Source organism: Falco peregrinus, chromosome 8, assembly GCF_023634155.1.
Source record: "Falco peregrinus isolate bFalPer1 chromosome 8, bFalPer1.pri, whole genome shotgun sequence".
Lineage (NCBI taxonomy): Eukaryota > Metazoa > Chordata > Aves > Falconiformes > Falconidae > Falco > Falco peregrinus.
This window is the reverse complement of record NC_073728.1, coordinates 16852343-16877765: the sequence shown is the minus strand read 5'-3', so window position 1 is coordinate 16877765 and position 25423 is coordinate 16852343. Positions and strand designations below refer to the sequence as shown.

Below are 25423 nucleotides of genomic sequence, written 5' to 3'. Positions count from 1 at the left end.
TTTCAAAAGCTTGAGATTCTGGTAGAACATAGTGCTTACTTTAGTTCAGGAAATAGAAAGTGAGTAAGCCAAATAGCAGCTGTTTTCAATTGCAAATTTAGGCTTCTAATGCAGTAATAAAGCATTCAGAAAAGCAGCACATTAATAAAAACTGTCATTAACTGTATTTTTTTTTTTTTGGTCAAACTAGTTGGCCTTTCTATATGCTAAATGTGAATAACATTGCAGTATGCTGTCTGTTTTCATTTCAGTCTAGGAGTTTGTGGCGGTATGGCAATAAGCTATGAAAAAGATTTGTGTCTCCTCACACCACAGGCACCGGCACAGCTCAGTGTATGTCACCAATGGCACCAGGATGCTCAGAGGTCACGCAGTGTTCATCAGGTCAGCAAGGACCTTAGTGTTCTGTTGGCCTGTGCTGGAGAGGGCCATCTGACACAGTGAAACAGTGACCTATATAAACCAAACATTGCATAGGACCCGACAAGTGATAGGGATTCCAGAACAGAGATGACAATGTCTGTGCTTGTGAGTATCCTGCCGTTTGCAGGCTGATGTGTGACTGCAAACGTTCAATGGCAAACTACACCCCTTTTTTCTTATCCATATACACTATGCTCGGATGCTCTTTCATTTGGGTTACTTTGAATTTACTCTGCAGTTCAGGCTCTCAGAAGTCCCTGGGACAAGCCTCAGCATAAGTTCATCACACATATGCAACATGACTAAAGACTCCATGATCTGATCCATGAAAATAAAAAGAAAAGTTCAGGGACTTAAAAAAAAAAGAAGAAAAACAAAGAGAAAAGTCAGGAAACTGTGCCTGAACTGTTTTTAATGCAGCCCAGAAGCAACAGCTCAGAGGCTCCAAACAGAAGCAATGAATTTAAAAACAAACAGAAAAAAGTTTTCCTTAGACTCTTTCATGAAAATGCTCCATTTTCATGAGAGGGTGAGGATTTTACGTGTCATTGTCATCACCTCCTAAGAAAGCTGCCATTGCTTCCTGCAGTACAGTAAAGACAGCAAGCCCGAGGCCGAGCGGGCACTGCTGCGCTTAGAGCCAAGGTTATCACCAAAGGAGCCTGATGCATTTTTGCTGTTCTTTGAGGTCACGAACACATTAGTTCACAAATAGAAACATTCCCTGGGAACATTTTAGTCATTGTGTAAAACACATGGTGTGAAACAGTAGGAAACACATACTGTTTCACACAGTGCCCAAGTGGAGTCTGGACTATCTCTTTAGTCACCAAGTAATGCTTTAACAAGAATGGTCTGAAAATGGCTCAGGAAAAGCCAAGACAAAAAGGTGGTGTGCATGTTCTGGTCAAAATTCACTTATTTTACCTCATTTTTCATGTTTATTGTTATCCGTTCTTCCTTTGTTTTCGATGTTTAATGTTGCCTACATAGGTACGTTTTACATGACGCATAGCCCCTATGAGCTTGGTTGCTTCTGCTGACTATAGTCTAGTTGGCTGAAGTGAGTAAATTCAGTCAAAATGAGACCGAGTCCCTCCCGTTCACCAGAGCCTGCCTTCCCGCTGTGCGACGGAGGGGTGCAGGATGCGAGCCGCCTGCGAAAGCTGTGCTCCATGGAGAGGCCTGAGCCAGCCCAGCAGGCTGGAAATAGAGGTTGGATGTTCACAACCAGGATGCAGATTTCTGGCCTAGATCAGAGAAGCAGGGCAGCCGAGAGGACATGAAGCCAAAAAAAAAAAAAAAGTTTTACTCACTCCCAGTATGGGTGAAATTACATTAATCCATTTTTTTTTGTTCCAGCCTTAAATCCCCATCAGGTGAATTGAGGTACTTTTGTACTTATCAGTGCAGGTAAGCTCCTAATGTGTGCCATGACATGACTTGTTCCTCCTGCTCCCTGCTTCCTGCTGGTTTGGTGCTGGAAGGGTCAATGTCCATGGAACTGTCTGGAATTGAAGGAGGTATTTTTAGAGTCGAACCTTGTACTCTTCATCTGTTTTCCTCATTCCTTACACAAAAGCACCATAGAAACAGCCTTCTTCCACCCCAGGAGATTATTTGCAAATCATTTTTAATATATATGGCTTCATGTTACAGATCTCCAGCTGCCTGGTTATTCAGCATCAGGACTGATAAGCTTTCGGAATGTTTACCTCTGTTATCACCTCCGTGCCTATTAAGATGACAAAGACCTGTGCCACGGGCAGAGCACAGCTGTGTGCACCACTGCCTAGCCTGGTGAGATGGTTGGTTGGGCAGATTCTAACTTCATTGCATTCACAAGGCTTAATATTTTGCTAGAGAGGAACTCTTAACATACTTGCACTGTGACAAATATTGGTACACCTCACACGGTTTGTTTTGGTGAGAATTCTGACTAGCTGGTGAGTTTTCTGTTTAAAAAAATTAAATGCCTAGGTGTAATTAACTACTTCTTGCAGTCAAAGTACTTAAGCTAAATTTAATATAGCTACATGACTATACAGTTTAAGGAGTTGGTGGCATTTTAAAAAAAAGTTTGGATTAAAATAGGTCTAGTTTAGCTGGTGGCAAACATTCTGCTTGTATTTTGAGTGGGTTTTTTTTAAAGGGTAAAAAATTTTAAAGTCTATTAGAAATTAAGTCCATTTAAACATTATAAGACAAAATGTTTTGAATAAGAATGTTGAATTACTTTGTTCTGAGATTATGCTTAAATTATACTTCAATAATGTGTCGGTACTGGGGGGTTTATTTTTTTTTTATTTTTACATCAGGTAATAGACTAAAATCCATTAATAAATATTTTAGCCTTGCTGAGGGAAAAAACCAACATAGAGTTTGTCTGACCTCTCCTATTTAGTACTTAATGCAGCACTCATTTACCATGGTGACGTGTGCGGAATAAATAGATAATGCAGACAGATGAGAGAGAATCCAGCTTTTAGCACTAACCTCATTATGTTCAGAATATTGGGAAGGGGTTGCACTTAAAGCATCAATCAAGATAGCCCCATTTATTGAGCTTTCAGAGTCAAAATTTAACTCTTCATATGTAGTAACTGAAGTTAAAGCTTCACTTCAAAATACACCGCAAGTGGGAGTTTAACGAACCTGGACCAAAATCTAGCAGAGACTCTAAACGAACAGAAGCGATCTGTCATGGGAGTTTTTGCCAGCCACGCAAGGCTGCAGAAATTCAGGGGGTGCAGGGAGGTGCAGAGCTTACCTCTGCTTTCCTGTGTGTCTGAGCTGTTTGTGTCACCAGCTGGTGGAAGCAAGATCAGCTGGGCCAGCCAAGCCCCTTTTACAGTCACCAAAGCAATTCTAGGGTAGAATGAAGCGATGTGTCTGTTGGAAAGAGCTCTGTTTTCCCCTTGTCCCCCTGAAAATGCTACTCGTGTCTGTATCTGTAATCACCCCTTCTAGTATTTTTTCTCAAATGACTTTACTGGAGGATCAAGAGGATATCATAGCAGCAGAACGAAGCAGTTACATGTTCACTCTTTGTTCATGTTTTCACTGGGATACCTGAGATGCAGACGTACCACAGAGAATTAATGTCTTGGTGTTATTTGTCTTGTGGAGCTAAACCACACTTACCGAGGTAGCAGCACTAAGTGGACAAATGTGCATTTTAAAGGCTGTGTTTTTCACCCGGGGCCACATCCTTCGTTCTGATATGACAAGCAGAGAAGAGTCACAATGGGCAGAAAATGAGCTTCAGCAGGGCAGATACAAAGTTCAGTAAAGCAGTGAGCTTTATTGCATCCTACAGTACTGCTTATCCTGTTACCCAGACATCCCCGACAGCCTAAACATTTCAGCACAGAGCCTCCACCGCTCAGTGGCTTGTGGTGATACTATGCCCTTCAAGTCTTTCTGAAGTTCCCTGCCATAGCTGTTCCCAGGCAGTGGCAGAAAGCAAAGATCTGAGCGAACCTTTCCTGCTCTTTCTTCCACCGCCACCAAACAGTAGCATCTCTGGGATCTGCTACCATGTAGCTGCAGCACTTGCTCCACCTTCTCCCTGTTATATTAGGATCTGCAGGACAGCAACAGAATCAGTGACCTGTTTAACTTGCAAGCCCAGCTGCTCTGAATGCAACATGTTTGTATTGCTGAGTGACATTTGATAACCTTTTCTCTTTGAAGTGGAGCTGTACTGATGAACTAAAAAACTATTTGGGGGTAGGGGAGAAAAAAGAATTTTCTGTTCAAGGAATCGATGTTCAAGGAAAAATCCAGAATTTTTCATCCAGATCAACATTAGGTTTTACTGTCTGTTTTTGAAATACAGTAAGTAGACAGCAGGGCTGTAATTGTTTAGAAATGTGCTTTCAAGCCTCCTAAAATGCTGATGCTGGTGTGTGACTTAGGCTTTAATGTGTACAGCATATCCCATAGGAGGGCGTGGAACAGCTCTTGCTACAGGAATCACAGTGAGGTGTTTCTGGTTGTGACAGCACAGATGGAGATGTATAAAATGAAGCCCAGGGTCCCCTCTGTCCCTGGTGTGTAGTAAGGTTAGTAGAAATTCTGAAAAATGTCTTTGGAAATTACGGCTGGTTTAGCCTGGGTTAACAATGATTGCCTTGTCTTTTCCATCCCACCTAGTCACGCTGATAGTGAGAACGAGATTATGGAACCTCATTCTGCTGACTCTTTGAAAACTTAGAAAACCAAATAATGAATTTACAAAATTGGTATTTGCATCTTCTTTTTGTAAAAAAGGTCTTAAACCTGGAGAAATACTATTATTAGTAGCTCACCTGATTCATGCATAAAATGAAACGTGTATGTGAGGAGCCCTATCATGTGCATTCTAACCACAAGTAAGCAGAAGCAGTTGGCCAGGACTAGCTTTACAACACATTTTTACTGAAATCCTTGAGGTATTATTTCCAAAAGGAAGGAAACTGCAAAGGCAGCAATAATAATCACTGGGTAAGGAAGAATTTTATTGTTTTATATTTGTTTTCTTCTCCCCTGGCAAATGTCACTTTCCAGAATGTACAATGCACAACTGTTCAGCTACGATCTTTTCTTTACTGGCTTTATGAGCTATAGCATGCTAAGAAATGTTTGACTGAGTTTTGGCTGCTGCTGGTGGTTTTTATTTTAAAGCTTAGAATGCTGCTGCAGCTCGCAGCCGAGAAAGGAAGCGCTTGCCCTGATAGCTATTGCAGCTGTAACTCTCATGCAAAGGTCGCCGTTGGTGGGTCAGTTCTGAGCCGTTTTCCATCACAACTGATTCCTGCATATGAAACTATTAGGAAATGGTTTAAATGTATATCAGGGGATCAGCTAGTATTATATTGCTGGTAACCATGGATTTTTCTTCATCATCTATGCCTCGGTTGTATTTAAGTCTTCCACCTCTTCAATATGTCATTTGAACACAGACTGAATATAAAGCAGGCAAGCAGCTGGCAAAGAACACGTTACTATCACTATTCAGTATTACTGATGAGTTCACAACTCTAGGTAACTGTCTTCTCAAAGTACTTTGCTGCTTTCTGTGTTTGAAAATACTTAATGAACACATTAAGTCTTTTCACAAACTAAAACATTCTTATGAATGACTGTTTGAGTCTATGGACAAAGTAAATGGACAAAACTATTTGGGAAGTTTTTGTGCTTGTGCTTTGGTAACATTTGGTAAAACAGTAGCCGTTATTTGCAAAACTTTAGTAGTCTGGCAGTATGTTTTGCTTGGACACATTCATTTCAGTGGCACCTTTCTGCTCTTTGAATCTGTTTATTTGCTGGCAGTCGCGCAACAGCTCTGGCCCTCCTCTAACCTCTCAAAAGCTGTCTTTACCTCCACTGCCCTACTCTTGCCTTTGTGTGAGTCTTTTCTTTCACTGTCAGGTTTCAGGCCAGGTGGGATTATGCTGTGAGTGTGGAAACTGCCCTTACTCCGTGCAGCAAAGATATAATCTTTACTGACATCTATATAGACCCGGTGTCAATGTAACCTTACAATGAGGTGAGCTCTCCTTCTACACAGTTGGGTACTTCAAGACACCACATTGTGCTTTTAGGTCTATTTGCCAGTCCTTGCCCTTTGGTTCTTCCATATCTCTGTGAAAGTCTGTTTTTCCAAGGTCTTCTTGTGGTTCAGTTTGGGCCTCCAGCACCGCCAGGGGCACCCTGAAATGCTGGCTGTCGGGTTCCCCTTCTGGCTTGTGCCGGGAAATCAGTGTCACCTTGGTTTACATTTATTTGCTTCAACAGTAAGGAACTTCTCAATTTAAAGGAAAGATTTGAGTCATCCTAAATAGATGTGCATAAAAGAGGGTCATATGTAGATCACATATTGTTTAAGTCTCACTTTGCACATTTTGAGACTTGAGTTTGCCATTGCCATCAACTTTCCCATTAGGACAAGGATTTCACATCACTGATCACAGTAGTTTTCTTTGGTTTGTCTCACTTTTACTTAACGGAACGAACTAACTTGGATTTTCAAAGATGCAGTGAATGTTAATGTGTCATTACTTAGTTTAGATAATGAGCAAGAGTTCTGACTAAGCCAGTTTACATAGGGGTGAAGTTATTTCCCAGTTGCACTAACTCTAGAACTAGTTCATTAGATGAGAATTAGATGAGAAAGTAGTTTGCCTTTTTCCTCTTCTTTTTTTTTTTCTTTTTTTTTTTTTTCCTCAAACTCCTGCTATATATCTAGGATAAAACCTTGATTTTCAAGCCAATGGCAAAACTTCCTGTTGCTTGTGGCCTGATAAAGTCAGCGGGGAAATGATTTTCTGTCTTTCACTTCCTTCAAAACTTCTGGTTTGTCTGATTTGTTTTGCTGATGCAGACCATAGATTCGCCGCAATAGTTGCCCTGAGCAGCCCCCCACGTGCAGGGGGGACCCATTTTGCCTGGAGCACTGCACAGCTCCCCTTAATGCCCAACTGAGCCGGGAACCCGCAGAGTAACTTTTTGCAGAAGGTGGGAGTGTGACCGGCAGTGCAGATTTGTGGTGAAGCTCACCTGGCTATGTTGTGCTGGAAACACAGTGCTTTGCTGGTAACCACGTGGTATTCTTTTAGAATGAGTTAATTTAAGAGAGCAACTCTGAAGCAACACAGGGGCAGTTCCTGACCTGGAGCTTCTGCACACAGTGACGCCCTGTGGTCCGGCCAGAGGTTCCTCCTGGTTCTGATGCCATGAGTCCACACCGGTCGGCTGCATGTTATATGAAATGTTCATCCCGGAGTCATTCCTGGTAATCTAGTAAGAGATTTATATTGGGTCCAGAAAATGTCTCATCTGAGAGCTCAAAAAAAAAAAAAGGCAACTCAGTCCTTATTAATAAGAAGAGAGAAAATAAAGAATTAAATTTGAATTATTTTCCAATATATATTTTAAGAGCTATATTTGGTTTATGGGACTCGTTTAGAACTTGTTTTATACTTATATTTAACAGGAGGAAGGCAGAATGAAAAGTTGAAAACAAAATGCTTATGAGAGGGATGATTTTTTGTGCTTGTTGTAATAATTCATGACATGCAGCAATAAAGCTGCAGACCTGATCCATCACTGTTATAATCTAGTTTAATGCCAGTGGAACTAGACTGTTTTCCATGCGTCTGGCATGAAACTGGAATAACAAGGTGGTGAATCAGGCACTGTAATTCCCTTGTGAGATTCATGTGATGTAAACAAACACATTTGAATTCACATTTGAGGTTTGTAATTTCTTCAGTTTCTTCCAAACCAAATCATGGTCTCAGAATGTATGCTTTAAAGAAATTTTGATCTGTGTGATTTGTGAAAGGTGGTTTTATTTCATATTCTTATGGCTGTGTAGTTGAAGGTGGGTCCTTAGACAGTGCCTGTATGATGTTCAGAGATTATGGATGCTGTTTGGATCAGATGCTGTTGTGTGTGTTGGGAGGAAAAGGATGATCATCCTTTTCATTTACAGGCTGACTTTGAGCACCTTTAGGAAGGATTTGGTCTAACAAAGGGGATTGCTGCCCCTACTCTCAGGACTAGTAATGGTTACTGGAATATTGAAGGTGGGAAATACAGAGCTATGTAAATAGAAATAAGCTAATTTACCTGGAAATAAATTTTTAAATCTCCAAACAGCTGATTCATCCAGCCTGTGGCATTTTAAGGAACTACAGAGAGCTGGTTACATTCAGGAGCTAGTTGGGAAAAGCTACTCTATGATCTCTGAGCCAGAGGGATGAGCAATCTCTTGGCGATGGTTCTGTCAGGGTAACAGGGTAACGTGGGACCTCTCCCATGCTACACACCTGAACTGCAAACACCTGATAGAATAAGCATGCAAATGCTTGTGTATATAGCAAATTCCTCTCTCCTCAATGTTTTAATTAATGCTTCCTATACAAACCTTGTTATTAGTGTCCCCTAAAGGGCCAGGTAGTAATTTAGATGCTGATTAGTGTGTGAGATGCAGCAGAACTGCAATGTATGCACTCTCTTGTCAGCATTTGACTGAGGAGGGGAGCAGACCTTCCAGCTACGTTTACTGCAGCAGCTGGGATACTGGAGTTTAATGAGGTCCTTTTGCAATATGAAGATTTTCAGAAACATACTCCTGCCAGGAGGGCTTACCAGGATATTTTTTTGTAATTAAATATAATTATACTTATACCTGTAGTTTTCATTGAGAGATACAGGTGAACAAAAAACAGCAAGCAAAAGTAAAATAATTCACTACATAAGCATTGTCTATTTTTGTCTTTTTGGGCTTTTTTCCTTTTCCTGCTGCAGTGGTTTAGTAAAAAACGATGCGATGCTAGCTCATCTGGCAATGCGTAGTTAGAACACTGGCAAAAGCAAAATGTTAAATATTTTTTGATCTTCCCTTGTCTTCTGGAGGAAAGAAAAAGTAGTTTTGGTAGCAGAAAAACCAAATAACATTATGCCAGTCATTTTCTAAATCAGATTTAAATGAGCTTGTTTTACAAGTACCAATGGCAAATATGAACAGTGGTGGTCAAACACCAGTGAGGCAAGCTGGTAGACCTAAAAATATCCTTACTGATGAAGAAATAAAAATGTGAAATGACTGAAACAAATTTTTCAGAAATTTTCAGGTTTGTCCGCCACTAAGTTGCAGGAGAATGAAGAATTATTTGGAAAATTATCCACTTCTTTTCTTAGTTCCTGAAACTGTGTGGGTCTGTGCTGTTTAAATGTAAGGTTTTGAAGCAGGTGATCTGCCTTTTTGCACAGTTAGCACACACCAAGGCTGGGAGCAGAGCTCTGCCTGCTGCCAAAGCACTCGAGCATCCCCCAACCCTGCAGCAGGCGGAGAGAGCCACCCTTCTCTTCATCATGGGAGATGGCTAAGTAGAGCCAGAGCCAGGAAAATTATTTTCATTTTCCAACTGTATGTCATCATCGTCTGAACATATTGATCAGAAGTCAGCAACTGGTTCATTTCTTTCACAATTTTTGGGAGAGAAAGCTTTACACATGGGCATAGTACTGTTTGGCCACGGAGATATTTCATCAAAACTAATGAAATGAAATTAAACTGGCTGAACTATTTCATAGCAGCATCAGCTAGCTTGGGGTGTGCTGCACTAAAGTTTGCACGTGGAAGGCTGGGTCCATGCTTCTGTGCATCTACTTTGCTCTCTCCGGGGGCACTGTTTTTTCAGTGGTGGGGTCAGGATTATAAAAAAGCTCCAGACTGATGGTGACATTGTGTCCTTAAAGTCTCTCTTCAGGCTCATCTCTTTCAGATTCAAACCATTCTTGTTTAATCGTTCTTTACCTAAATCCTGTTATAGGCATGTGGTTTGTGGGCTATTTCCGCTATCTGAGCAACCGAAGGGTATTATGTTTATTATTTTTAAGGGAAAATTTAGACACTATGACAAAAACTAACCAAATCTAAAGCCCTGTCAGCCCCTTGTGACTTTCATCTGAAACTCCTCAGCTTTCTTTTCCCAAGTACAATTCCAAGAAACTCTCTCCAACAATTATACCAGCCTCTTACTGAGTTTCTTTTGTGTAAAAGCCAGCCTGTCTGACCTGTTCTGTTCCTCCAGTGCCTGACTGAAACCCTACAGAAAAGGCTTTTATTTGCTCATGCCAGGGGGAAAGAAAGCAGGGTACTTAGCTGGATGAGATAAGCTTTTGCGGGATGACTCCACTGCAGATCCCATGGGTGATACCAGAGGCCACCTCTTTTAAAATAGGTCACCTCTTGCCCTTCTAGCTGCTCCAAGTGCATTAACATTATCCAGTGGGAGAAGAGAGGCAGATGAACTTTGATTTTACCCTAAAATGACCACAAGGCTTTCCCCCAGCACGGTCATGCCGTCTGCACAACAGTGGAGATGCTCAGCAAAAGCGATCAGCAGCACCAAGCGGTTGCCATCCTGGCTGTAACCAGCCTCCTTCCACTTGGGTCTTTTCTGACCTCATGTAATGACACCTTTGGGGTAGCTTGGCTTGTTGTATCAGCATGGCTGGATGGCTGGGCTAAAAAAACTTCAAAAGAGCTCTGCTAACAAGAGCATTTGGGAGACAAATCACTTGGCAGTTCTTCCTCTGTATTTCAGCAATGTATCTGGGCCAAATCTTGCAGGTTTCCTGGTGAGCGGATGAGATCTTGCCCTGGGTAAAGCCTAAGCTCAGAGCTGTATTGCTGAAAGGGGCTCTGTGCAGGTAGGTGGGCTTTCAAAAGTGTCTCTCCTTAAAGAAGTAAGGCTTAATTTGAGAAGGTCTGTGTGCATATCTGGACAGATGGAAATACCCTTTAGGCTGATCCTTTCATTGATGAACATGGACCGTTTCTCTTCCTGATGACACTGACTAAGGCCTGAAACCCTGTTTATTTTGCTCCAGCCTACATGAGGTCAGGGTCACACTATCCTCAGAGGTTATTCATCCAGCACAGGGGAAAGCCCTCAACTAATTTTTCCTCAGCACAGGTGCAAAAAAATCTCTAAACAGAGCTCCAATCCGATTTTTACATACCTCAACTTTCCAGTAACTTGGGTATGTACAAATCTCTTCTCAGCTCTTCAAATGATTTCTATTATACCACTTCAAAACAAAACCACAAAAACTGTCAAGAACTTACTTGAGTAATTAGATTCCTGTTAGCCGGTTAGAGCAGCAAAGAACGTTAAACTGGAAAAAAACCCCTATGTTGAGATTTAGAATATAATACAGCCGTATCATGTTCTGTGAGCAATGTTGTGATTTGTGAGAGGGGAAATAGAGCATCAGTAAAGTCTCCTTCCCTCCTGACCCCAAAAAGAGAGCAAACCTGTAGAGACAAGTTATCTACTGAAAGCTTGGGGTTTGTTTCATGTAAGAGAGAAACGACTGATGACTTGAATTCACATTCTCCATGATATAATTGCCTAGTTATAAACATGATAAGGAAATGTCTCATTCTGTATAACTATGATTATTTTTTTTTTGTGAGCAGAATCCTGACTGCACAGTAGTCAGTGGGAACTAAATGATGCTGAGAAACCAGGGATTCATTCTCTTGTGTAAACTAAGTGATATCAAAGTCTGATCTTTGTGATTTAGTTTATGATTTTTTCCTGACACTACTCAAGAGGAATTTATGCTCAAAGAGTTCAGTAAAGAAATTCAACTTAAAATTGTCAATGGATCTGAGAGGGATTTAAGGCTGGGAAATGCGTGGCTTGTTTGAATTCGATCACTGGATGTGTCTGATTTGCAGTAGCTGATGATGTTCTTTCTTTCCTTATGCCTTCCATTCTCGTCATAAATTCTGTTGTCAGAGATTTTCTGTGTGGAATCTCTTGATGCCAGAACTGACCTGTTGTAGCGAGAGCATCGATTCCTATACACAGTGACTCTCACAAAAACGCTTTCTTAGTAAGACTGCTATAAGAACATGCTTCCGTGAATTTATTTTGACTGTTTTCAAAGTATTATAATTTACTGGGAAAACACGATTTGTCCAAGGAAGAATGTTCACACAATTATTAATGTAATCCTTCAGTTAGACCAAGATGGCTCGAAGTATTTCCCCAGGCTCTTGACTGAGCTCCAGCTCTGCTCACTGTCACCACTACATTCCCCCTTTCACTTCTGCTACAACCCCATCATTCCTGTCTCTCCTTACTACCTCAGCTACACACAAGCACTTCCATCTTCCTTCTGTCCCCCTTGCCTTTCATCTTTTCCTCCTCCTCTACAGAAAGAGGGTGGTTTTTTATTCATTTTCTACTCTCTGCCTCAATCTATGGCACAGCTTCCCTTGTTCCCATGTCTTGTCACCTCTTGTTAAAAATCTATACTCTCCATTGAGTCTTATCCATCAAAATGGCTGTCAAAAATAAGCATGCAATGGTCTTTCTGTCCTCAAAAGTAAATGCATGTCAAAATGTACCATTGACCAAACCACACCTCCAACCAGCTCTACCTTCACTTCATCTCACAGCTCACTTGAAACACTTCATGTCTGCTGCCTCAATTTTGTCTCTTTTGCTCCTTTAGATTTATTTCTGTGTACTGGATTTGAAAAACTCCTTGTTTGTGTGATTTTGTAAGTCATTCTTAAATTTCCACATTGGCTGATGCTATTCATTGGCAGCATCAGCCCTGTGGATATGAATGATTTCTCTAACCCCATACAGGACCAGTTCTTGTTCCCAAAGTTGCCTGTCATTCAAGGGCTGCTGGGTGAAAGGAAAGGCTGGGACCTTTCCACTTCTGGTAGGTTTAATGTCGACCCACTAAGAACAGTAAATGTGCAAGCCCAAAGGGTTAGATTGTGCACATCCTTAGGAACAAGACCTGAAACCCAACAAAGCTGCTGACTGCAGCTTTTGTTCCTTATGCAAGCCTCAGCTTGGGTTTACAAAACATATTTTTAATTTGGGCAAGTTTAGTGTTTCAGGAAGGAATGGGACATAATTTACTTTTCATTGTTCTCTGCTGAAGGTTCCTGATTTGTTCAAATTTAAGCCTCCAAACTACATCCAGGATCCTGAGCTAAAAAAATTTCCAATGTTGAACCATCGAAGTCCATGTCGGTTTGGTATACAGTTAATAAGAAAGATTATTAGCACATAAATAAGCACACATTTAGCCAGCTTAATCTGATACCCCAAAATGCTTTACAAGGTGAATAGACACTGCTAATACTTAAATAGGCAGGGTGATATTTACAGGTAGGGAAGGCAAGGAAGAGATTAGTCACCTTACAAAAGGTCATACAAATGTCAATGGCAGGAACTGGCTTTCCGATTGTCCTGTCTAATTCTGTATCTGTGGGGCCACGCTTTAGTAATCAGTGCTGTTTTCAGCTACATTTTGGAACCTCGAGTACAAGTAATTTGAATGTCTTTCATATAAAGGTAGTGGGAAATGTATATATTGAAAAAAATCCATTAAGTAATTCAACTGACGTTTGCTAGATGCACAGATACAATGGTAAAGAAAACAATAGAAAATGCAATCCGTCTGCCTGGACTGGCTCATCCCCTCACACAGCACACTACAAGCTGCCAGTGTCAAGAGAATAAGTCAGATAAAGTGATATTGCCTAGACCTAGTTCTTCCCTCAGACCTACATTCACAGATCTGCCACACCTCAATGGAAACGGCACAGTGATATCTGCAAGTGGGAGATTTTAGAAGTGGTGTTGGTAGAGTGAGAGATTGATGTCTCTGGTTTTAACGGCATTTTATTTTAGAGCGCTAAACTACTGTGTATCAAAGATCCTACATTATTTTCATCAAATATTTGGGAAATCATCATCAGAAGACAGACACTTTCTGTCCATTAACCACATCTACAACAGTAGAAAAATAATTTAATCTCATGGAAAAACTGGTTAAGTGCAGTGGTTAGGAAGATCTTTGACCCTCTTCTGCTCCACACAATTTTACTTAGTTGTTCAGACAGCTTCTCGGAGATGCTTATTTTCATTAGAAATCTCTAGTATTAACCATTTCTGCCATGCCTATTGTCCAAAGCAAATTAAGGCAACAAAAGTAAGAAGTTCCAGGAAAAATTGTCAGTCCAGCAATGTCATGAAACTTTTAAGATGAAAGATTAGTCCTTTTTAAGCTTTGGCTTGCTAATTTTACATATTACTGTTAGGCGCTCTTCATTACCAGTATCAGTATACTCATAACTTAACTGAGGTGAGGTTATTATTAGTATTTGAGTCCAGTGGAGCCTTGCGTGAGTTTCTGCACACCGTTTGGCAACCAAGCCTTTCCTGACCACAGAGGCAAGTGCAGTCCCCAGGCAAAGCAGCCACGATCCCTGATGGCCGCTGGATTGCGCAGAGCCCTGCTGCAGCCTGGCCAAAGGACCTGCTGCTAAAGGCACTCCATCGCTTGCCGTTAATTCACAGCCCAAAACTGGGAGTTACGTGCTTTAGACACAGTGCTTATGCCTAAATGCTGATCAGGGCTTCTGGTTTTGACACACACACAAGCGAGAAAGAAAAGCTGTGAATCAGGATTATTTCTGATTTACAGTAGTGCTGCAGGGGTCAGGGCAGAGTCGCAAGGGTTAGCACTGAGAATTGCTTTTGTACTAACTTTTCTCTTTCTGTATCTTTTCCTCCCTTAGAAAAAGATGAGAAGAGAGCAAACATCTCACAGGCAGAGGTAAGTGAAATCTTTTTTTTTTTTTTTTTTTTTAATATATTTATTGTTAAAGCAGGTCTGTCTGTTGTAACAACCCCTTTGAAACTCTTTGTCTCATCCAGGTTAATGTTTTCATTTACACTGTCACACCACGTTCAGTAGCACAGCCTTTTAGGAACTGTTGCTTTCAAACCAGAGCTGTATAAAGCTGTGTTGTGTCCTGGCTTTGCTGGATCTCCCTTCTCCCTGAGGCAGGGAATTGGGAAAGGAAAGTTTCCCCTCTGCCTTACTACCATGCACTGGCAAATCATAGTAAACCTGGCCGAAGGTGACCCCACCAGGTCACCTCATCCAGCATTGCTTTGGGTCCGCAGATCGCTGCTGGTCTACAAAACCATTGCAAACTCTTCTCTCTTCCCATCATTTTCCAAGCCTACAGCAGGCAGTGCACTGATATCTGTGGAAGAGTTAAAATTTTGTCGGCTCCTCCGATTTCATTTTCTTACTTCCCCTTGCATAGCTCCTGCAATTCTCTGATCCCTGTCTCCTTCACCCATTGCTCAGAGAAGCAGGCAGCACTTAAAATAGCAGCAGGAGGTATTGATTGGTTCAGGTTTGGACTCAAATACAGACTTATATTTAGTTGGGCGAGGCTCAACAACCTATCCTGCAGTGTTTATAAATAGCTTTCTCTTTCAAAAGAAGACAATATTTTATTTATAAATGTTATCATTCCATCCGTTGTGATAAGGTAAGGTAATAGGATTGACCATACTTGTGTGAAAGTGATCTTCTTAAGAGCTGTCTGAAATGTTTCTTGAAGAAATAGATCTGATTCAAATTCACAGGCTATGTACCAGTCAAAATACTCAGGGGAAAAGGCATTTTTAGCAAATATTTGGGAAAAGACAACCCCACAACTAGAAGTTGGTTAGATGAGCAAAAATAAAGCTTGCCTACACACAGCTGTTTTTTAACCTTTTTCTTAGGAATGTGGTATGGTGTTTATGTCTTCAAAAGCTAGCTATATGTGTGTGACCTTATGTAGTTTTATTCTCCTTTGTGTATGGACATATTTCATGTTGGTACAACATGGACACCAATTTAACTGCTTCCATTTTGCGAAAGTTGCTCTACTTTAGCACTGGAATGTATTCTGGTTAGTTTTTTCTAGCTGTACATTAGTATAATTATACTAATATTACTCTATGTGTAATTTTACTACCATTATTTTGGAGTGATTTATCTTCTGTGTCTAGGTGTGATTTTGGTGGAATCATAAAAGGTTTAACTGTGTCTAAATATATCACTTAAATCAGGCCTAGTTAAAGGCTGAGTGATCTGTTGCTGAAATTATTTTAGGAGTAATAAAACACATTGAAGAAGCACAGGAGGAGGGATCTTCCATTTATTTATGTAAAAAATTACATATTAATAATTATAGTAGTACCTTACCTGTACATATAATTCGTTACATTGTATTTAATTGGAATATTTGTTAACGTAAATCTTGCAACTATATTGATAGATGTAACATTTATTTGCCCTATGAGAGTCTGTTACATAGACTGCTAAAAGCACAGGCTATCCTGATTTTATGCCTAACAAAATTTTTTTAGAGTGGAGGGTAATTTTCAGTAGTATTGGGTCTGTTTTGCCTGGGAGCCTTAAAGGTTGTCCATTAAACACGTATTTTGCCTATCTAATCTTAGTTTTCCCTGTACTCATGCAAGCCTGGGAGCTGGCATCAGATTTATACAAGATTATTTTCTTAGAAACTTCTCAGAGTGGTGTGCGCCCCCTCTGAAAGCAGCTGTGGGGCGAGCAGAAACCTCTCCCCGTGCCCATCTCTTACTGCCTCTCTCTGTGTTTTGTGCCCCCCAGTCGCAGAGTGCCTCTCCCAAGCAGAGGAAGCAGAGCGTCTTCACCCCGCCTGCCCTCAAAGGTACTGTGTGGTGCTGCCCCTGCCCTGGCAGGGCGCGTGCCCCTGCCGCCGCGGCGCGGGTCTCTCCGGCAGCGGGAACGCCAGGCACCTGGCTGTCACGGTCACACTTCGAAGTCACTGTCTGGCATCGACCGTCTGCCTGACACAGGCCATCTATATGTCCTCACCACACCATCTTGCAGCAGTGGCCAATATTATTATTATTTTTTTTAAATAATCTTCTTTTTTTGCGAAGTCTTGATACTTGTATTAGTTTGATATAACAGGTATTTCTATGCCAACCCTTGAAGCCAACTCCTGGAATATATGAATTCTATCAGCACTGGCCTATACAGCTCTCTGTTTCTCACGTAAACTGCTCCCACGCATTAGGCCCCCTTTCCAGGCAGCTCTGAAAAGAGCAGCCGGAATTGTGGGCTGGGGATCTGATCATAGAGAGTGTGAAGCCTTTAAGCCAGGGGTCCTCAAACTTTGTAACCAGGGGGCCGGCGCGGATGCAGTGGCAGGCAGTCATCTGCGGCTGCTTGGTTTCCCCCCCAACCCCCGGGGGGGGGGGCGGGGGGGATCTGTAAATACCGGGGGGCTGATTGAGGACCCTGGGGGGCCGTATCCAGCCCGTGGGCCGTAGTTTGAGGACCCCTGGTTTAAAGGGATTACGTGCTTTTCAGAAATGAATGTAAAAGCAGCAGGAATATTAGCTGGGGTTGGAACAGCTACACTTGGGCCTTGTTTGTCAAATAACTCTGAACAGAGTTTGACCTGATGGTGCTTGCAGTGGAGCAAGATCTGTATCGATTCACCAGCACTTCTGACTGACACGTGTCAGCGTAGGACTGTTCTCAGCCTGTAGACCAAAGGCTATCCTGTCAGGTGTCTCTTGATAGATAATGAATATCCGCGATTTCCATTCCTTCTGCTTAACACAGTTTATTACCTGGCAAAAAAGGCAGGATAGATCTGATTTGTTGTGCAAAGTACTGCTGCTGCTTTTAGATAATTCACCGTATCAGCCATGTCTATGTATCTCATTCTGTAGCTTCAGTTCCCTAGTGCTTGTCCTAGCAACAGTGAAAACATCACTCAGGTGCCACACGAGACTTACTATCTGTTTGTCAAAATGGGCTGCAGTTTGCATACTGGATATTAGAAATAATCTTATTACAATCAATTATAGTGCTTTGTGGAAAGAAGCAGCTTTGCGTGGGTAGCAGCAATACCTGTTGATCTCGCCGCTGTGTCATTTTGCTGTGCAAGCCCAAGCCAAATACTGCGCAGATGAAGTGCTCTGTGAAACAGGTCCTTACAGCCCCGCCCAAGGGCTGCAGCCATCTCGGTGTTACCTCTGGTACCCTGCTGAGACCCGGGGAAGTACCTGGCATAGTTTGCTTCTACATCAACTTCATTCCTAGGGAACAGCAGGGAAGTAGGAAAGTACGTGATTCAAGATAGATCACAACTAACCCGAAACGTCTTGTTAACAGGACAAAACAAAGCACAAAATACCTCTCCTCAGCACCTTAATACCCCAAACTGCACAGTATTCCCAGACACACAGGTGGGCACCTGGAAGTTGATAACCCTTCCTGTAAACAGTCTGAATTGTTCCAGATTTACCATACTGTAACTGTCATAAATACTATCCTTTTTATTTTAAAATTACTTGAAGTAGAAAATGCATTGTTCCTTCCTCTTCATTGTTGCGAAAACTTGAATGTTATTTTGTGTAGACTAAGAGATTAGGAGGCAAACGTAGCAATGTGAAATACACAACGCTGTGAAAGCATTACTGAGAAATAGAGTTTTAAATTATTCTAGTTTTATAGCAGTTGAAGATAGCAATATTCAGCAGCATTTTCAGAATAACAGGCTTCATAATTACATCCTATTCCCACGGCTTTGCATATGTTTATTTCCTGTGGGCTGTTTCTCCCTCAGTATACTCACAATACGGTACTCCATATACAGTAAAGAATGAGATTCTGGATGCTGAACCTCCCCCCTCCACACCCGCTTTGGCTGCTCTGCATCCTGCGGGGCTGTTATTAATGGAAGGTGGGAAAGGCTGTAATCCGCTGCCTTGCATTCAAAGATGGAGATAACGAATCTCCATGAAACAGAAGTCATAGTGGAAAAGAGGGACACACACCTTCGTTTGTTAATTTCTCTGGCATTTTAGTAGCTTTTAGCTGCTGTTAACTCAAAGTTCCCAGAAATAAGCCCAGCCTGCAGGCGGGTGCAGTGAGCTGTGGGAGAGGCACGGGGCCGTGGCACCAGCTCTGCTCTGTGCCTGCCGCAGGGAAGGGGTCAGTACAAACCGTGGGGACAGCCATGCTTCAGCCGAATTGCCAAGTAGCTCTTGAGATCGTTATTTCTTCAAAGCAAAAATATTTTTGCTGCACCTCCTGCAGGTTCCTTGAAATAGTTACACAACTGTGTGAGTGAGAGGTTGCTAGTTTCATGAATTCGTGGCTAAGCAAGAGTAAATGAACCCGCATGTTGCGATTACAAACAAAATAGGAAGTTGTTAACATGGTTGAAAGGAGCCGAAGCAACCTCAGACAGTACTGATGACTAGTTACAGTACCAGAACTACAGTACATGTTACATGGAATATGCAAATACATGAAAATATATGAAATAAATGAAAACGCAGTCCTGCTGAGGTTCTGCATGTCATGGTAAATATATGGAGATCAGCTTGTTAGTTAAATGTGGGCATATTTTTCCCCTCTGCCATAGCAGTCACCTAAACTGAAAGACAATGTTGTTATCTAAGATCTCTCCTAAATATTTTGGTTCCATCCTCACAAGGGCTTCCTGCAGCTCAAGGCAGGTTTGTAGTTGCTGCAGCAAGCTATAGCAAACCCGTCTGTCTGCAGAGCCAGCATCATGTTGTGGTGCAACAGGCAGGTTCTTATTACTATATATTTGTGTTTACTTTGGCTCCTGCTTTTATTTTCCTAAACGAAAATGCACCAGAGTCCCTACAGACAGGACAAATAGCTGACTCATCTCAGAGCATTGTTCTTTTTACTGGAATACAGTGTGCTGGAAAAATCAATGTGAGAGCTATTGATTTAAGTGGTAATCTGGAGAGTGAATCAGACAGCAAACCAGATAACAGCTCAGTGCAGTGTTCTTGTTAGTATTACATTACCAAACCTAATGGATGTCACAGAGGTTTTCCATTTTGCTTTCAAAAACATTTCTTTTTCTAACCCTGCTACACTAGTGTTTGTTAATTCCACGCTCTTATGCAGCGTGCAATGTTGGCAAAAGCCATTATCTGAAGATTGCACCAAATTATTTGCAATTTACCTCTTCTCACATTTTTTTCTAGGTATAGCAGCACTCTTAACTGAGGGTTCTGGCTGTTTGTGTCACTTTTTTCTTCTGTTACTCTTGGGCTTTGATGTCTGAACTTCAGATTCTCACATCCTTCTGTAACTTCCAATGCCCTACCATACTAATCTTGAATCTCCATCACTTTCTTTCTTTTTAAGCTCTTCATGTGTGGAGGTTGGCTTGAACCTCCCTATGAAAAACACCATAAAAACAACCAGGGGAAGGTTTCTCAATTTGAAGAGTCACCAGTTTTACCTGGGGCAGACTTTTCCAGCCAATTCTCATTGCATAAGGCTTGTTTCTCCTATTTACTAATCTGTTTCTCATTCTGTATGACAAAACCAAGAAGAATCCTTCGGTTCTTTCCCTCTGTATCAAAGCAGACATCCATCCGCTTTAGCACAAGTACCTATCCTTCCATCCGCCATCCATCCAACCACAAATAACATCTTTAAGGATATCTTCATTGTTCTAGTCGGTGGGTTAGAGGAAGTCCTGGAAGTCTTGCTGGATTCTCACCTTTTTCCTCTCACAACTTGCCAGAGAAGTCTAAAATGGGAAGATAACCCTCCCAGGTAGAGAGGGACCAAGTGGAAGGCAGCTCAGGCTGCCAAGGCAGAAGCAGATTGCACTTATCCCGGGTCATGGTGCTTCCTTGACGCTCCATTGCCACTTGAGAATCAAAAGAGCACATTTGAGCTTCAGAGCTACAACTGCGACTTTCCATCCCAAGGCATAGTTTGTACTGAGGCAGGTTTCCTTTTACCTAGATAGTCATTTTTTGTTTGGTATCTCAGCTCATCCTTGGAAGGAAGCACAGGCTGAAGTGGCAGGAAGCAAGGGTTACAAAGGCAAACAGACGACAGCCCGAGCTGTTCCCAAACCTGCACTGCTCCCCAGAGCTCTCAAGTCTCCACATTATCTACCAGATATTGCTATTAATACCAGCAGCTATTTAAATACCATCAAGGTCTCCCCCTGTGAAGGAAGTGCACGTTCCCGAGTGGTTTGAGGTTTTTGTTAACAGTGAGCCTACTGGTGTGGGTGTGCTGGAGGTCAGGGAAAGAGGAAGCCCTCCCTTGTGCCTGTTCGCCCTGCAGGAGGCTATTTAGATCAGCACCAAGGTCCTGCGAATTTCAGCGGGCTTTAAGGAGAGTTCTTGCAGCTTTCTGTGTTCACTGGACCACCTTTGCAAATAGCTGCAAAAAAATGAAATCATAATTAAAGTCTTTCCCTACAGAGGTGAAAGGTACATGTGACTGTTTTCCCTCTCGGCCTTTTGGGAAATACATTCTTTAAACTCCCCTCTTAATGTGTTTTTCTTTGCATAGAAACAAAGACTTTTTCTTGAGCTAGACCCCAGCTACAGCATTTGAAATGGGATTAAATCTGAGTTGTTACAAATCTAAGGAACATTCAAAGACACCATTTCAGTTTGACTCATTAAAACAGCCAGGACTCACTGGCTGTTCCCAAAGTGTTCAGGCCCAGGGATTTGATACATGCATAATTCTAGTATTTACAATGATGGTTGATATTAAATGAGCTCTTTCTAGCTTCTGCCATGCATTTCAGATGCTTGGCTTGTTTAGTGCCTGCTTGTTCTTCTCTCCAAAGGAAACAACATGCAGAATAAATGATTAAAATCATGATGTCCCTCCTGAAATATGTAATTTATTAGAAGCAATTAGTACAGTATGTGGCCCTCATCCAGATTTGTAACCCCTTAGGCCAGCTTGATGATGTCTGATGCATCTCATTACTTTGTGACTGAAGGTTAACAAGGAACAGGGATAGAGTCTGGAGACATAAAGGATTATTGTTAGTGTGATAAGCACCGAGTTCGGGACCCACGAGAATCATTGTGGAACAAAAATCTCAGGCTAAATTTACTTCAAGTGGCAGAGGAATGAAGTTTGTCAGTCTGAAGCGGTGAGTACAGAAACTTGTATCATTTTACAGGCTGCCCTCTTACACAGCAAACTCTGGGAATAGCTTCTAGCATTAGCTGAAGTCACCAGCATAAGAAAAAGAAACATCATGTTACACTAGAAAGAAAAATGTGGTGTCTTTGTGCAATTTCTGCTTCCTACACTTCTTACATTTAATTTTTAGGACATTAATACTAGCCACAATATAACACATCTCACACAGTTTTCTGACCATCAAGTCCAGGTCTATGAAAATTCACAGGCTGAGCTGGTGTGCAGTCAGACTTTTCTTATGTGAGTAAGTCACTTTGGCTCAGGGTTTTACATTTTCCCAGTCTCTCCAACGATGATCCTTTTGTTTTAATGTGGTTGTGCTGCACACGAGGTCAGAACAAGAGAAGGAGATGTCTTTCAACTGTCCTTGTATATTTCAGACCTCCTTGCTTTTCCAGTGGGCTAAAGTGTTGTGATAAATGCTGCGCACATGGCTAGGACCACTCCACAAAAGCAGGCACCATCCAGTAGCTGAAGCAATCCCTGAGGCTGGGGCCAAGTCCTCCTCTGATGCCTTAGCAGAGCTGTGGTGTTCCTGGAGCAGCATCTTTAGCCTGGTGACACCCATTCTTCAATCCATTCCTCTTAGGTAGAAGATCTATCTCAATATGCTGTTTCTTGGGTAACAGAAAGCGAAGTTCTGCCTCATTATTCATGTGAGCTGCTCCTGTTTGCTCATGTGTTATGATGTGACAAAGCACCTTCAGTGCATTTAGTTTCATGGGTGGAAGTCCCACAACAGCCCAGACCTCCTGAATCAATGGGGAAAGAAAATTTACGCTGCAGTCTTGTATCGTTATGATTTTCCCTTTTGCCTAACCAGGTCACAAAAGAAAGGTGCAGCTTTGGTTTCAAAAATATCTTCATTTATATATCATTCTTACCCACATCTTAGTCAGGTTGCGCCTTGATGCAACCACACCACTTAGCGTAGTGAGGCCTTGAACAAATTTTCCTGGTTATCTTTTCCAAGGTGCTACCTTCCTTCCAGTGCTTGGTCTCTTTTTCTCACTCTCTCTACCCTCCTCTCTCCTTCCTCAGACTTGTACAGTAGTATGATGACAGTAGATACATTTTTTTAAAAAAAATGAGCTGAATTAATTAGTGAATCACTGAGTTGGTGAATGGGATGCATTAGATTGCTGCCATCTCAAGTTCAGTTGGCTGCTATCAGTCTGCTACTGCCCAAAAAGCTGGCAGACGCTGCCATAGTCTGTATTTAATTTCTTACTGTTGGCAGCTTTGAATGCATTTCATTTCACACAGCTGGCGGCTTCTGCTTCAAAATGGCTCTGGCCTTGGCTGCAATAAATACCACGGTACCTTTAGAGAGACCGAGGTGTTCAGTGGAGACTAAGCTTGACATCTGTTCTACAGCAAAACTGGGATGTTTGTGTTATAAGTTGTCATCTGCCACTATTACCTGGAGTGTGAAGAAGAAAAGATTGTGCCAAGCACTAATATTGGTCCCTAAATTATCACGTGTGGTTTGAGGGCCTGATCCAGCATGGACCGAAGTCTAAGGGAGTATTTTCGCCGTCTTCATTTGGTTCAGCACGAAGCCCACCTATCAGATGGCTCTCTAATCGTCATGCAATGAATGCTGAACTGGCTTCTTTTTAAGGGTAGGTTTTTATTTTTATGATAGAAGGGTAATCTTACAAATGTCTGTGAAACGGCATTTATGACTTGAAAATAGTGTTAATAAGCATTGTTGTACTAAATATAGAGCAGTGTAAACACCACAGTATTATTAATTGCTTCTAAGCAGTTACAGACAACATTAAAAAGTCAACCTTTAAGAGATAGCATAAAATATTATAGAAAGAGAATGTGGGAGACTTAGTACTCATTGTAAAATATGAAGTAGAAAGCCCAAGAAGGGCAGTGTGTGTTGTTCTGGTTACTTTATATCACGAGACATATTTATAGTGAAATTCCAAAGATTTTGGCAGTGCTGTGCTCTGAATTGAAACAGCTTTTGGAGAAAAGATAATATTTTTGTAGGAGAAGATGTAAGGTTCTTACGAAGCCAGTCATTTGGCAGGGCATTACATTTTATTTCCTGGCTTTAACTGTATGTTCTATGTTGGAGGTTAACAACCAAGCCACGTGGCAGACACTGACTCCAGTGAGTCCTATTGTAACAAATAGTAATTGCTGCTTTGTTTCATCTCAAGCATCAATCCTGAATTTGATCCCAAGCAAGATGATGGAATGAAGACCTAGATTACATGTTGCTGCTCCTGCTTACAGTTTGGCATCTCCTGGGCTCCTGGACAGGAGCTGCAGGATCGTGCGTACAGCAGGGACAAGTGTGTTTGTCAGGTCCTTGCCCCTCCACAGCTCTGTGCCACGGATCAGCCCCGCTGGGGAGAGCACGTTCCTCTTACAGCACTGCCGGGGGTCTGGTGTGTGGGGAGGCAGTGGGGCAGCTTGCTCAGTTTATCTCGGGGGCTTCTGGAGACAGAGATAAGTACAGCATGTGAATAGAGAAGTACCTGTCTAAGTACTATTTTTCTAAAAAGCCTCCGTACCATGTAGGCTCATGTCTCATCTAATTTACCTTCAAATGCAAAGCCTTCCCTATGTTAGTATCTACCTGCATATTTCTGCAGTTCCTCTGTGTCTGTTAATGTGCCCTCTCCATGAAGTCGTATTTCTTTTATAGAAGTCTCCACCCCAAAAAGGCAAAGCTTTCAAAAGGCAGCATGGCAGGCTACAGGCAAGCCCAAGGTTAACAGTGAGTTTGTATAACATCAATGGCACCACTGTGCATTGAATAGTGGTATTAGCTTGGTACAGCAAAACCATCCCGTGACCTTCCAGCTATCACTCCATCAGCTGTGCTGGCCCTTAGGAGCGTGTGTAAGAGGGGCAGGCTCACAGCCCTTCAGCAGAGCTCCCACCACCCACACTCACTTCTCCTGGCATCAGGGCTGGGAGCTTGGAAAAATGCAATGATTTCCTTAAGAGCGGCTTCTGCCCACAAGTTGTTCTTCCAGGGGCAGCAGTTTACCGTTAATTATTTTACTTTCTACCGTCAAGTTTCACTCTGGCCCAAATAAATGTCCAAGTAGCAAGTTAGCTTTGTGGTATCTCTGTCTCTGAAAATGTGATCCTTATTTCTGCAGTTAGGCTAAGATAAACCTTGTTTCTGATTCTTAGAGACCATCTGTGTTGGATTTCTTGTGGTGGGGATATTGCCTGGCTTTTTATAGTTTGAATGTTCTTTCCCTTTTGAAGTGTATGCCTATTAGTCTGAATTTATTGAAAAGCAAAAATTTTATAAAGAAGACTATATGGTTCTCCTCCCCTCCATAATTTCTCCCTTCCTTCACCCCTTGGGATGCGACATTGCCCAGTTTAGCAGGGACACAGAGTTCCCAAAACCATCCACCAGAGCTTTGGCATGGAGACAAGAACACGAGCAGCCCAAAGATTTCAACCACATCCTTCCAGGCCCACAGCTAGGACTGAACACTCACATGAATTATGTGTGTGAATGTAACCAGAAAAACACAGGAAATACTGCAGCTAGCACGTGGATCTGAACAGGGATCCATCTTCCTGTGAGCTGCGCAGGCCA

The 25423-nt window shown here is 42.0% G+C and overlaps 1 protein-coding gene across 1 annotated transcript in view; it reads left to right on the top strand.

The window, feature by feature from the left end:
* PPP1R1C (protein phosphatase 1 regulatory inhibitor subunit 1C) overlaps window positions 1-25423 on the top strand; it is a 54076-nt gene that overhangs the window by 8130 nt on the left and 20523 nt on the right. Inside the window, exons 3-4 of the mRNA XM_005237010.3 lie at window positions 14543-14580; window positions 16444-16504. Coding sequence (XP_005237067.3) covers window positions 14543-14580; window positions 16444-16504 — 99 coding nt within the window. The remainder of the gene's footprint in view (window positions 1-14542; window positions 14581-16443; window positions 16505-25423) is intronic.